This window comes from Accipiter gentilis, chromosome 15 (genome assembly GCF_929443795.1).
Source record: "Accipiter gentilis chromosome 15, bAccGen1.1, whole genome shotgun sequence".
Lineage (NCBI taxonomy): Eukaryota > Metazoa > Chordata > Aves > Accipitriformes > Accipitridae > Astur > Astur gentilis.
In genome coordinates, this window is record NC_064894.1 from 20258578 (window position 1) to 20274001 (window position 15424).

Here is a 15424-nt window from a genome sequence, read left to right on the forward strand (position 1 = left end):
TTAATCAGAACAATACCTGTTGTTTGAATGGGAAAACCAAAATTTAGTTGCTCACAATGGCAGGATAATGAAAACCATCAAGTTGGCACTTGGCATATGGCAAACATGCTTGCTCTGCATAGCTGCTCTGTCAATCTATTTTTTAAAAGCAAAAGCTGAATACTCATCTACTTCATACTGTTATTTACAGTACGACATACAACAGAAAAAAACTACCCAAGTGGTAGAGGCTAGCTTTGGATTTCTGGCTGCCTTAAGGTATCTGCCAGCAGTCCATCTCAGAGGTAGAAAAAGGCTGGCAGCTTAGTCCATCTGAATGACAGTCACTTAATTCACAGCAATTTTCCCTCAAGTTTTCAAGTGATGGAATTAATAAGGTGTGTTTCCTGCCACAAAGCAGTATGAAATTTCTTAGAAACCATCCAAGCTGGTAATTTTAAGTGTACTTTTGCTTATTGTGGCAAACTAAGTAACACTTAGAGTTTTCATTTTTGCCATTTTCATTAGGTTTACATACACAAAAATGTAATGCTGCTGTTAAATGAATGTTATAAACTACCACCACATTATAAATTTTCCAGTGAAGCTTCTTGGTTTGCTTTTGCACATGCATGTACACACACAAAGTTTCCAAAATGGTGTCTCCTGGTAAAGTCATCAATGAATCCTTCTTTCTATTTAGGCTTCGCAAACATACTCTGTTTCCTGGCAAAGCTTTTGAAAGTGCAAGTCCATCAAGGAAAGGCAGGAAGTCATCAACTTAAAGTTTCCCTCTCCTGACTGAGCTGTTTCAAGCATCTTCCAAAATTACCAGATTTAGATGTTTTCTTAACAGCCGATACAGAATGCTGTTTCCTGTCCACATTCTTATATGACAATATCTAATGGGAATTTAAAGCGCTAGTCACAAAACGTGAGTCTGAGTTCTGGAAACTTTCCATTCGGCCCTAAACACATCTACAAAATAATTCTTATTCATATATTGTAATTACTTCTTAGATTTACCTGAGTTAATATTCATAACATTAGTTGTGCAAAATATCCGTAGAATTAGTTAAACAAAACAAATTTCAGAAGAATTAGATCCTAACTATACTGCTATTCAAACAGATCCACAGTTTTGAAGACACAAGAAGGGAACTTAGAATACAGAGCCAAATCTCAGTACGTGACAGCTAACAAAAAAAACCCCAAAACCAAAGACCCTTGAAAACAAAACACCCTTCCCCAACCAAAAAAACCACAAAATGAGTGTTTCCAAGTTGTACTTTTTACAGGCATTTTGTCAACAACTAATTGTACCACTAAAAAAAGTCCATACAGCTGAAAATGCACATGGCAAAATAGAAAAGAACACGTAAGATTCCTACTGGACCAAAAAAACCCATTATAGGAAACAGCTAAGATAGCTTTAACAGGGCAGCCTGCAAAATTGAGATATTTTGCCTCCTCCTTCCAAGATGGGAATATATCCAGAAACAGAAACCAAGATTAGGTGATCTTTTTTGAAAGAGGCATCTTTGGTGGTTTTAGACAAATATTAACCGCAGGTGTCAGTTTTAAACAAACTACTGACTGCAATATGCTGCCTAAGTAACTGTTCATACTCATAAAAGCACCAAGTTTTCTTCTCTGCTTCACCAACCCATAAAACATGTTAAATAATTGCAAGTGGCATACACAAGTATAAATTTCAGTTAAATTCAACAGTATGACACACAAAATTCTTTCAGTCATAGTCAGAACCCACATAAATTTGTTCTTTGATGCTGCCAGTTAACAGTTAACAAAAGAGTGCTCACTTTACTAAGGAAGAAAACTTATTTGCAAATTTCTGATGTTGTTGTTACAAGCGCAATTCAGAACCTCTGATGACAGCAAATCTGAGTACATCTAATGAGTTTTTCCTTCCACATTCCCAGCTGGACTAGTGAAGAGTTGATAGCAGTTTACATTTAATTTGAACCAGAAATTCCCAAAGCATATTGCTGGTGGGATGCCAATTAGGTCTGTCTCTATCACTGAAGCTATTCTTACATCAGTGAGTTCTATAACCCAAAGGAATTTGATAGAAACAGGACAAGACATTGTTGACTGCAGCATGCTAAAATGTTTAGCATTATACCACAGATTTAGACATCCACATTGCAAGTTACAGTCTGATGAGCAAACATTGGCAGCAGTACTAGCTTACGCGGTTTTCACCTCTAGCTCTTCCTGCTGCTATGGTTGCTTGTATCCATGCAAGTTCCTTCCCCTAGTCATGTCAGTACAAGCATTTACCATTTGTGAAGTAAACCAGACTAGAGAGCTGATCCAGCTGAAAAAATAGCATGTTAAACAAAAAAAACCAACAAAGAAAAAGGGAAAAAAAGGAAAAGAAAAAAGAATGATAATCCAGATAAAAAAACAAAACAAAGAAGAATCCGGGGCGGGGGGGGGGGGGGGGGAGAAAAAACACACAATAAAAAAGGAAAAATAATAACAGAAGTAGTCCCTCTGCCAGATTAGTATCTCAGTTCACTGTGCAGTTGCACAAATGGCTAACACACTGCACCAAGCAGCTGGAAACATGAATAACCGGCAGATTGCTTAAGGCAGCTCAGATGGCAGTACTGATGAATGTATAATCACGGCCTGAATGCTGCTGACTCTTCTATACCGTAAACAGACAAGAGCTTGGGTTTCAGAATGGCAAAAGGAAATAGGATTTCCCAGCTATCATTTGGGTTATTCTTACACTGCTACATCATCTTTATGAGCTGAACTGCAATCCTCACTCTTGGCCCACAAACTTATGAACTGATTTTTCGTATCAGTATTTCACTCAAATCTTAGAATGCATTCATGGTTCAGCATAAGGGAGACAGCTGTACTGTCAGAACTGACAGCTTGGATCAGAAGTAAATTCTCCTGGTTTCCCACATCAAAGCTGAAAAGGAAACACTTCTCAAGAATTTCTGAGAGAGATCTGGAAAGCTAGTCAATGCACATTTCTCTCATTAAAATAATTTCTATAATTTCAAACAACACACTGTAAAAGGTAAGGAGTTTATAAAGCAACTGAACATCCTAAAGTGACATTTAGGTCCTGTCAAAATAGGACAGAAGAAATCCTGTAGCCTTTCAACTGGAGCTTTTAAAAACCTTCGGCATTAACGATGATTTTATTGGTATAACACAGCACTAATTCCTAACTCAGCACTAGTAAAGGAAGGATTATTTCAAAGAGCTGATGTTGGTATACAGTTCGTAGTTTCACTGCTGTCATTCGGTCACTTGGCAATTTTGAATTTATTAGATCTATTATTTCTGAAATACTTGCTGTGACCATCTTTACTCTGTACAAACATACAGAAGCATCATTATGACAGCTGTGCTCCCAAGTGCTATTCTATTTAGTCTTTCAAGAATCAAACTCTTCAAAGTAAAATCTTTATAGAGAAGTTGTGCTTTATAGTGGAGTATTTTTTGGTTTTTACTAGCAATTTTGTTTCAGTGTTACCCGTTCTCTCCATTTTGATGAAAAGTAACCACTGATTAGAAAAATATTAAGAGATGGAGTGGTTTACCTGTAACTTCAATAAATCGATGGATATCAAAAGACAAAAAAAATATTTAAATCCTAATTAGTAAAAGGAGCTTTCCAACTACTTCAAGTTTTTCTTTCATTACCAAATATAGTTAATTCACCATACAAGCCATATAAGGAACCCCAAAAAGTTAGATGTTCTGCATTTATAATAGCAGTAACCATTTATGAGTACCCACAGCAAAAGCAAAGTTAAATATTTTGTCTACTAGCAGCACATTTCAGACCAAAAAAATCATACATAATTAAAAAAAGAAAAAGAATAACAGGAGAAGGCTGTCAGGTTTTCAGACTTCCTGGATTTATGTATTACTCTTCAACTAAAACATCAATAGGAGAGACATTAAAGTGCTTTGTTTCCAAGTAAAGTGCATGACAGCAACCTCAGTGAATATTAATGCCAGTTCTTTGAATACTACCTAGGTAGTCACCACAGCAAGATTCAGGATAAAGAAGAGGTCTCTATTTTTAGTTCACAAATAGGGGCCCTTTGAGTGCATAGTATTATATTAAGGCAACTATATATACACATCATTCCTTTTTAAGCTAACCAATTAAAAGTTTTACCACCTTTACCCTTTTTATCATCAAGATGGAAAAACCTAATCACTGTATAATTTGTTTCTGCATAACAAGATATTAAAAAATTAAGTAAAATTCAGTTATAGATAATATGTCTATGTTGAGGAAAAGATAAACCAACTTCTCCTTTAATTACAGACATTAACGCTATTATAATCTACAACCTGATCTGCATCTGCAGTTATTTTACAGAGCTACTGCTCTTCATGCACTAGTGTCCTTTGCATACGGAACAAGGCAACTGTCATTGCTATCTAATACATTTCCAATGAAACAGAGCAAATTAATCACACACACACACAAAAATCAAAGCTTAGAAAAATCACAGAATCAAAGCTTTCAAACAGAGCCAAATGGTCAAATTAGTAACTGGACTCTGTGTACCCAGTCATGGGAAAATCAGACCATCCAGAGAAGGCAAGATAGGTGGCAATAAAGATGCAGTCATGCAATGCATGGCATGAATAAGTAGGAATTAAAAACTCATAGCATTTAACTATATGCTATGTATGCAACAGATTAAAACCACCCAGAGTGGCTGAATAGATTTTATTTTTTAATTCATTTAGGAATGTACCTAGTCACCACAATAAAACAGACTGATGACAGTGGTTACTTCCTAAACATGAAGAAAGATTTTTGCGTAACACCACTGAACGTGAATATGACTTGACTAAGAAGAATCTACATGCAAGAGACATTTCAGATTCATGAAGAAATTACCTGCCAATATTTTAGAGCTTCCTATCAGATGAGTAAAGTAAAATACTGAACACAAAAAACACAAAGGACATGCCTTCTACAGTGAAAAAAGTAAAAATTCTTGTAAAATTTGCCGAAACATTTAGTCAGTAAAAGATGAGAGCAATTACACTGTTGAGGCAGCCTTGAGTGTTCTAACATCATAGATGGGCACATGCTCCCGTGCCACAAAGTTCTACTTGCACCACAACAAAGAACCCCCACTGTAATCTGCCAGCCTCTCAAATTCCACTTTTATTAACTCATTATTAGAAAAAGCAAAGCTATTTCCTTTCCTAGAATAGGAAATAGATTTTTTCATTAGATATAATGATCGTGAAGTGCTGTTTTTTTACGGGGGTTGGGGGGGGGTTTGTAATGAAAGGAACATAAAGCTATGTTCTGACATTATCTTTGCAGTGCTACCAGAAAGTCACTGAAGCTTGCATATAGCTCCTATCACATTTTATGTTCTAGCCATCTTTTGAGAAGATGAGGATTGGGGCAAGAACTCCCTTTCACTAAGTGACCTCTTGGGACTGTCTGCCCAATCCAAGGCCCCTAAAGCTGGTACTCTTTAAGGCTGCAAAAGCTTTGTTTTCTTTGCTATTTGCATCATACTGGTTTAATCAACTAGATTGCAGAAGCCCTAATGATAGGTGATCACAGGAATGCACAATTTCAGGATCAGGTCCAGCAGAAACCACTTACTACATTCTGAGGAGCAGACCTGACATACCCTGTGCAGGACATGGACTGGTTATATGTAAACAACACGCTGATGTGTTCTATCCATCCATTCCCCAGGTTAGAAAAAATGCTTTGGGCATTAATTCAGTTTCATTATTCCAGGCGGGTTTTTATTCTTGGATTTCAGATACAATGTGCTGGTATAAAAAGCATTTCTATTCTGATCATATCCTTCTGAGCCTCTGCTAAGCTTTGGGTTGAAGGATACCTAGCAAAGCCAGAGAACTGGGATTCTGACCCTGGATCATCATGCTTATGACTGTTTCAATTGCAACAGGATGTCAGACAGACTTGTTCAGAAGAGGAATGCAGCAATATGTACATGCATATTTACATGCATTCTCTTTCTTAAATCTAGCACAGAGTAAAATCAGTAGCCTTCTGAGGTGACAGACAAACATCACACGATTTTTCCTGTGGCTTTCAGCTTGCTTTTGAGTGCAATGAAAGCACCAAAGCATCAGCAACCTGGCTATGTAAGAGATTACCATCTACCATAGCCCCACGTGCAGCCAGAAAGACTGCCTGCATGTTTCTTAATGGTAAAATTCTCCAGACCTATTGCCAGGACTGTAGGAAGATATTCACAGTACGCTTCTATTCCAGATTCAGCCTTGACAAAGATAGTGTAAGGATTTAGAAAAATTTCCACAGTCCTGTCTTATCCAGCAGCAAGTCTCACTTGAGCAAACTGACAATGTTTTGAGCCCTTCCCCTTTGTGCTGCTCACTCTTCCCCTGTGGATGCTGCATTTCCACGTTCCTTCAGTGAAAACACACCACAGCCAGCGCACATCTGGCACAGCTTACTCCTCTGTGCTCTGAATTTCATTGCAAGATCACCTCCCTGGTTGAGAACCACTGATGTTAACTGACAGCTCTAAACAGAAAATAAAAAGTAATTAAAAATTGTCAATTCAGGGACTGTGCACAGTGTTTGCTAGACAACAACATGAAAAACTATATTTGTTTTACTACTGGCAGAATTGGGATGGGAGGGTTCCCCTCACCCCCTCCTTTCTCTCCTGTTTATTTTCCTGCCAGTACCAAAGGAACTTCTAACACTACGAACTGTGAAAGGCTCTTATATAACTTATTGTTTAACTTTGAGAATAATAGTCTGGCTGTGAAAGAGAGATATGCTCTGCGAGTCTGGAGAGGAAGCAAGAACATGCCATTTATACAGAAGAATGGGAAGCGCCTCTTTTCAGAGAGTAGCTATGACATTGCCAAGGTTTTAAAAATCTGCATACCAGGCTGCCCTCTACTGGGATGTTATTCAAATAAACTCCATCCCTGCTCTTCCCACCTCCCCCACTATCCTAACTAGAAATACATGTGCTTTTTCTAGACTAATGAAAAGATTTGATAGTCTCTTTTTCAAAACTTATATATCTGCCTAACAATAAACAGATCTTTTTCTTCCTCACAAGCAATCCATTCAAGTGAGGAGCTGGAAATGCATCTATTTCTATGCCAACATAATTTTCAGCACCACAGATTTTGTTTAAATCAAGCATACTTGGGGCTGGTGTTGAATGTGTAATGAGGAAAAAAATGAAGTTATTTTCTTGCATGTTGTCTTATAAATGTATTAAGCTGACAAAATTTTACACAACCCTCTTTTATCCTCATCAGTGACCTAGTTTCTTCTCTCCATTAAAAATACAAACCACACTGACTTCTTGCAGTGCACCTGAGATTACTGATTTTTTTGAAGTATCATGGGAATGTTATTATTTCACAGTCTCTGCAGGATCTCCTTGCCAGGTGCTTTTCACTTGCAAGCAAGGTATTTCCCTCCTTCAACCCAATGGTTACAAGACATGCAAATTCTGCTCTAAACCTGAGTCTGGAAGTTCAAGCTCTGCCCCTACTCTAGAGAAAGGTTTGGTAATTGAGACTAGACCACCCACACCACAATCCAACTGTCTTCACTGGAGCTTGTGTAAAATGTAAGAGAACCCAAATGTCTCTACCTATTTGGCCCAGCAAGGCCCTGTACAATAAAAACATTTGTTAATTAATCTGATGGGAATGCATGAAAGCAGACCAAAAAATCCCCCAAACCCACCAAAACACAAAACGTTGAGCTGTGCAAAGCTGTATTTTAAAATCTGTGGCAGCATATTAGCACCAAGTAAGAATATTCAGGACAGTGCCAATAAGCCATATAATTTGATTTTTACTAAAGATATTTTAATTTTTCCCCATTACTTTGCGGTCTTCCACTTTTTCAAACACACACTTCAAAAAATTTGACCAGAAAACTTGTTTGAATGGCCTGAGAAGAAGATTTTTGACCTACTGCACAAGGATGAAAGCACATTTTGCAACTGCATTTTTTGTTTTGTTTTGGGTTTTGTTTTTTTAATTGCATAATACGTTTTTTTCCTGACCATTAAAAAACATTTTTCATTAATATCAGGATGACAGAGCCACATTCTACAGCTGGAACTTATAGCACAACCCCAGAATATCAGCTGTTTTAAAGTACTTTTACTTAGATAAGTTCAAGATTATTTACCAAGGTGGATTTCTGCTTTACCACTCCTCCTTAAAATAGCATTTCTTCTTAAATACCAACACCTCTGGAAGTTCATGCCTCCTAGAGGTCAAGAAAACAGTCATAAGCAGCCATATTAATTTATAAAACAAGAACCCACAGTAGTGAGGTGTTTCTCTTTTCACCACCCTCCCCACTTTCCCAATACTTATGGGACTGTTTCAGTTCCAGGGGTTTCAGAACTGGTAGCTGCACTAGATTCTATTATTTTCGTGTGCTACAGCAAGAGTTACTACTACCAGTCCCCTCTTCCCACCCCAAAGAACTTATGATCATATAATATAAGGGTTATATATTCTCATTAATCACAAAAATTACCTGAAACATTTGGTATCAGGAAAAAAAAAAAGATACTTCTTGTACATTTAAGGTTGCCTCAAGCTTTTCTTTGGATAACTGTTTCTCCACACCCTGGCCAGGCAAACTCTTTGCTACTCACTACAAGCACTGTACTACGAATTCTCTTCCATGGTCCTCCTCACATTCAGTTTTGTATTCTGATCTTGAAATGCTCCAGCCCTGCCTCTTCAACTTAGATAAGAAAAGGTTCTGTTAGTGCGTTACTACCTCAAAGAAGGTTTTGCTACCTATAAGACAAGTATACCTCTACACCTAATACAGAAGATAGCACTTCCACAAGATTTAATACCGAGACTGCAAACTTTCACTACCCTAAAAAGCTGTATACTCTAATGAATCAGACTACAACAGCCTTCCCCCACAGCAAATGAATTTGCCTTCACAACAACATGTGTACTTTAGCTCACAACACTGCAAAGCAATAATAATAATATGCATCACTCATGTGAATCAGTGGATACATCACTACAAGACATCTGTCACCCACAGAAAGCCCATTTGTTTCCGGAACTAGGCAAAAATAAGGATAATGATTTCCAAATTCCATTTTATTGCCAGTTAAACTCAACAGAACTGACTAGTTTTTGAACAATAAAAAAAATTCCAAAGCCCCATTTGCAAGTTTACACAGATATTCAGGTCAGTTGTTAAAGATATGTTTCATGAATAGATGAGATTATGTAAAAAAGGTTCTATTTGTTCACAGAACCTACAGATAAGTCTGATTTGTATAGAGAAAGCTCAGTGTGGTCACATTGCTGGGGAGCCCTTCGCATTCTCACTCACCGTCTCATTTTGAATCCCACTGTTCAAATTCTTTGAAAGAACTTTTCTTTTCCGGCAACCCACAGAAAAGAAACCCCCAACATTTCCATGGATTGATGTATTGAAAAGTGACACAAACTGATGATCAAATTTTTAAAAAAGAGGTACTCTCAGGGAAAAATAGTTCTAGGAACTGAATAGCCCAAATCAGGGTAAAAACATTTCATGTTTATCGAAAGTGTCAGACCAAAAGAGACCCAAAAGAAACAAAATGTACCGATTAAACATAGTAGCTAGGAGAGTACAAAGAATTACAACAGGTGTTTAACCACTGGAAAAACGCCAGTTCCCTGATAAACAGAATGACCACCACTACATTCCGACAACACTTAGAACAGTGCACTCAATCAAGCACTGTTAAATCTAATATGAAGAACAAAACACACGTTAATTACACAACTTAGGGTCTTTTTAATCATTCATGTAAGGAGAACAAAGGATGGTCACCTATCATTTTGGTGTGCTGGGACTTTGCACAACATAGTAGTAGTTCAACAAAAATAAGCTTAAGAAATCAATTCCAGCAGTCGCTTGTTCCATCTCCAATAACACAGTCCACACCATATTAGTGCTGATAAAACATGTTGTAGGGAAACTTAAAAGTCTCCAACTATGCACACAGTGTTAACAGATTTTAACCTGTATGTCTCCATTCTTCAAGTAAGTAGAATGGACATAGTTCATTTTCAGGAAAGACATCACAAAAATAAATATAAACAAAATAGACACATGGCAGGGAATATTCAGACATGCTGATTATTGGAATAAGCTTTTTGTGCAGGAAGTGAAGGCTGAGGCTCAACACTAAGATGAAACAAGACCAGTGACACATTGTCCATCAAATAATCCTTCTCTCTCCTGGAATGTGTACTGACAGAATGTCCTCAATGAAGAAAAAGGGTATGTGATTGCGTCATTACAGGCTTGAGGACTGATTTAAAGCCAACTAGACAGTCTTATTTTCAGCAATTCTTTAATCAATGATTCTTCAATAGTCAACTCTGCAACACTAATAAAAAGCGTTCTTTTAACAAAATGTTTTCCACTTTATACCTACTATCAGTTGTTAGAATCTGAAAAACTGAACATAATGATGACAAGCTTCAGGGTGTTTACTATACCTCAGCTCCACCCATCCATTTTGGTTCATCAGGAAATTCAGCACATAGGATATCTTCTGACTGGTTAGTTCCTAATACATGATAATGCAGCTTTTGGTGCAGATTAGTGGAGGTCTCAGTGCCTGGTGAAATGCAGATATTTAAACCAATTAGTTCTCAGAAATCCAACAACAATCAAATAAAACCCTTAAAAATTTCTGTATCCCTCTGCATATAAAAGAGAAGAGTAATTCAGCAGAGACAATTAGGAATGTCTACAACCATTCCCCTCCAAACACACCCCTCCAAGACAAAATAAAATTCAAACCACACTGCAAACCTGTTCACTTACCCTTTCGTTTTATTGCTGATAATACATTCTTCAAATGTGAAAATTTATCATTTCAAGCTTTGCTTTCTAGAAATGCTAAGCAAGCAAAAAAAACCCCAACAAACCAACAATCCCTGCCACCCTCTAATGTTTTTGCTCCCATTTCATCCGGGCCAACTAAGGGGAGTTATTGCTAATTAACGTTCCTAGAAACCTTCATACTTCCATTTGCTGAAAATAATTTTAAAAAGTATTTTAAGGCACTGCATGAGGTGCTACATGATTATTTTTTTTTTTAATTTTGTTCTTGCAACGTTTTCCAAAACTTCAGCTTCTGAAGTGCAAACATGTTTAAAAGAAAAAAACACAAGGTGGGTAACTAACTTGCAAGTCTGGCAAAATGACAGGTTGCACAAGCAAATACAGAGGCAAAATTCAGGCTCTCTCCAATGCTTAAGAAAGAGCACAGCGACAGAAGAAACTTTTCAGTAGCACCGCCTTATAATAAGAGCTGATAAATTCCCTCCCTACTGATGCTCCTCAGCAATTTACTCCACTTTGTGTGCTGCTCCTTGAGTTTTGCTAGCATAAACATTTTGCGTTGCTGTGCTGAGAACCACAGATGAATTAATCTGGTTGAGTAAAAAAACCTTATGTCCCGGACTGCTATTCATCACATCAACCTCCCAAGCCAGTTCACCTATGGCCACACAAAGGCATAAGGGAAGAGATCTAAGTAAGCTGTCACCAGACATCAAATCCCAGCCAATAACTCCCTGTATGAAAGCTAAGTAAATCATTGAAAAAGAAAAGGAGCAGCAAACTTTAAAGAGAAAGACAGGGACAGGCAGATAAGAGGATATTCACACTGAGTATAGGCTTTGGTCATACAAGACAATCTGATACCTAACTGTATAAACTAGTATAGCTAATTATTTCAATATAAAGTAGTACAGCTAATTGTTTGTTGCACCAATTTACTGTAAAGGTCATTTTGCTTCCCCATAGCATGCAATTAGTACTGCCATACTTACCATCACTTTTCCCGTCTTGTTGTGGATAGCAGTTATAGAACATGCCTTTTCCATCATGGGTCCATGCCATGCAACTGAATTTAACTCTCTCCAGTGTATCTGGAAGATCCTCAGGACCTTCTACTTTCATAAACTTGATAGTAACCCAATCAGAGCCACTAGAACTCAGGCCATATGCAAAGTATTCACCATCTTCACTGAATGCATAACCTAGGAAATTGGAACCAAACAAGATAAAGTAAGAACCAGCACAAGGAATCAAGTGTTTTCAAAAAAGTGTTTATTCTGCCACACAGCTTTTTATTATTTATTACACACTAGCCAAATCCCAACAAGAGAGAGGTGAAATTGGGAAATCAGTTAAAAGAACTGTGTTAACTAAACACTGAGAGAAGAGGGTTTATTTTCTAAAAGACAGGGCAAGCAACTACATCTGCTATCATTTGGGACTCACAGCATTTTTCTGGTCTCTGTGGACTTCTCAAGTAGTTCACAGATCTGAGTTTAGGCATGCATACTCAGCAAGTGTGTTCAGTAACATCACTTATGCCTAACATCTGAATTATGATTTGAGTAATAATTCTTAACTAATTCCCTGAGTTTGAGGGGAAGAGGTGGAGACTGAAAATGCACACAGGTAGAGAACTTAAAGTGAGATTTTGAGAGAGAAACAGTACCAAAGAAGTCAACAGAAATTGAGATACAAGCAATGCATCCTGAAATAAAGCAAATACCACTTCAGTACTGGAGTCACTGAAACCTAGACCCTGCGAAGTCATGAAAACTGAAGTACCTGGAAACATTTGCCACTAGCACGCAAATGGATTAATCACCAGTATTCTCAGCTAAGACCTCTGACAGACATGTCGTTCTATGCAAGTTGTGAGGTAAACATGATTCTGAAAAAAATTCAGAAGAGCTTCCATCATAGTTGATAAGGATCAAATTCACTCTTGCAAATCAACTCAAGTGAAAAGATTAAATTATCATAGGCCTGTACATACCTGAAAGTAACTACTGAAAAAAACACACAAAAAAGTTGCATTTCATAGAAACTGTAGGTTTGAGAAGCACCACTCTGCCACCCTAACATATTCTCCCCCATAAGAACATAACAGTGGCCATTCTGATTCAGAACAAAATTCCGCCTAGCTGTCCTCAGGAGTAACCACAATAAGATGCCTACCAGAGTAAGAACAATGCAAGCACATGTAGTATTTCCTTCAATCTTACAACCTCTCACCATTTCTAGCTTAAAAGACTTCTATGAAGTAGTTGGTTAATGATTCTCAGTGCTTCTCTCCTCCTTGACCTTGTCCAGCTTGCCTTTAAGCCCACAGCAAGTTTTTTGCACCACCAACATCCATTGGCAAGGGGTTCTACAAATCTACTTCTTGAAGCATGAACTATCACCTTCTTTTGTTTGCTTTGGACTTGACTCCCACTGCTTTCATTTGATATCCCCTCACTCTTGCAATAGAAAAAATGACGACTAACCAACCCCTACTCACACTTTCCATTCTACTGCATGCCACAAATGATTCTGTAGACCTCTATTATACCTCTGCTAAATTGTCCCTTTTCCAAGCTGATTGATCTGGGCACCCTCAGTTGTTTCCAACCTTTGCTCCATACCCTTTATTGTTCTTACCGCCCTCCTCTGAACTGTATTTCAGAGTCCCTTTTGAGCTGAGGGGACTGGAACTATTTTTACTATTCGATGCTACTGTATAAGCTCCTGGGTTGCTAATGTAATGGTGTTTTCTGTTTTGTTCTCTATTTCCCTCTTAATAATTTCTGATATTTGATGTGCTTGTTTGGCTGCTACCAAGAACCAGGCTGACATTTTCACGGAACTATCTATTACAGCCTAAGAACTGTTCCCAAGTGGTCATGGTCAGCTCAGAGTTCACATTCCAGCGATACCTCTACAAATGAGGTTAGGATTGTTTGTCCCCCTGTGCACCACTTAATATATCTGCACAGAGACTTTTACCGGTTAATTTATTGCCCACTCAGTATCGCTATAGGTCTTCCTGCAGCTCTTCAGTCATTCTTCAGCCTTCACCTGGAATAACTTTGTACCATCACCAAACTCTGCTATCTCACTGCTCACTCCTTCTTCTAATATATATGAACACACTGAATAGTCCATGTTCTAGCATAGTCCCTAATAGAACTCTATTGATGATTCTCACTTTGACAGTCCATCAGTTATTCGTGTTGCTGCCTTTAAATCAATTATTTATCAACAGCAGGAGTTTCCCCTCTTGTTCCACAGTTGTTTCTCTAAGTGCATCTGGAAAGAGACATTGTCTTAAACTTTTTAGAAATACAGAAAGATTATATGAACCCGATTCTTTATATCCACAGTTTAAGGCAGGTCTTCTAACTAAAAAAAGCCATATTGATTCTTTTCAACTAGGTCACACTTAAAGAAGCATCTACTAATTCTGTCTTCTGTTTTTATTAACTGGCCTTGAACACATTAGAAGGACTTCTGGGTCCAAGAGTCTTGCTTCTACAATAAGCCAATAGGGAGTGGGAAAATGGTTAGCTAACACAAGTTAAAGCCCTAGTGAACACAAGTAATTTTGTGATTCTTATAAAAGTTAACGCTACGTTCCTCCAGTCTCTTACTTTAACTTGCTGGCTTGTGTTAAAGATGCAAAATACGATTTCAAGATAATTAGTCAACATAAGCACATAAACTTTTTTCCCTTATTATGGACAGTCTCAAGATCTGTTCACATTTCAGTGGAAACCTGTTACAGAGTTGTGAAAAAAGAAACCAAGGAACTGAAACAAGTTAATTGTGAATACAATGTAGATTTAGAAGTGTTCTTCTGAAACACTACACAAATCCACATATGGCTATTGTGACTACTTTGATTAAAACAAGCCACTGTAGCCATACTTTTATAGGTGAAGAGTTGGAAACCATTTCCAACTTCTGCTGAAGACCCAGACTTATTCAGCAGAAACTGCTGTCTCACTAACCTCGTAAAGCCACAGTGCCATCATCAGAAAGCTTATTTGGATCAAGAAAAACTTTGGCATCAGCATCCAAGGAATCTTGTACATATAAGACTCGCTGGTTCTGCAGTCCTGTATTGTAGAAGTGAAAATACCTGAAAGAATACAAGAGGGAAAAATATGTAGGAAGAACTCAAGATTTTCAGTTAGGCAAACAAGAAAAACTTGCACGAGATTGTCATGAAGTGAATAAAAGACAGATAAATATAAGGGAAACACAAGCTTCACAGCAGAGTAGAAATCACAGCCACCTCTATGGCCATCAGGGATTTAATCACCCTCTGTAGGTGCCTTTCTCTCCTCCCTAATACAGAGGAAGCCCAGACACCAAATTCTAAGCCTCTAAAAATGAGAGTAATCTCATCCCAGTGTGATATAGATTGTACAGAAGAGACTGTAGGATGCATCAAAACCATTTTTTGAAAAATAAAAGCTGCATTTGCCACAGTGCATTTTAAACAAAGTATACTATAAACTCTACATAACTGCCTATGTTAAACAGCTCTGG

The 15424-nt window shown here is 37.7% G+C and overlaps 1 protein-coding gene across 2 annotated transcripts in view; it reads right to left on the reverse strand.

Moving 5' to 3' along the window:
• The window catches only part of PREP (prolyl endopeptidase), a 98544-nt gene that overhangs the window by 70861 nt on the left and 12259 nt on the right, over positions 1-15424 (reverse strand). For both annotated transcript variants that reach the window (XM_049818076.1, XM_049818075.1), the window contains exons 4-6: positions 14881-15011; positions 11881-12090; positions 10537-10658 (exon numbers count right to left, since the gene is read on the reverse strand). In XM_049818076.1, the coding sequence (XP_049674033.1) occupies positions 10537-10658; positions 11881-12090; positions 14881-15011 (463 nt within the window). The remainder of the gene's footprint in view (positions 1-10536; positions 10659-11880; positions 12091-14880; positions 15012-15424) is intronic.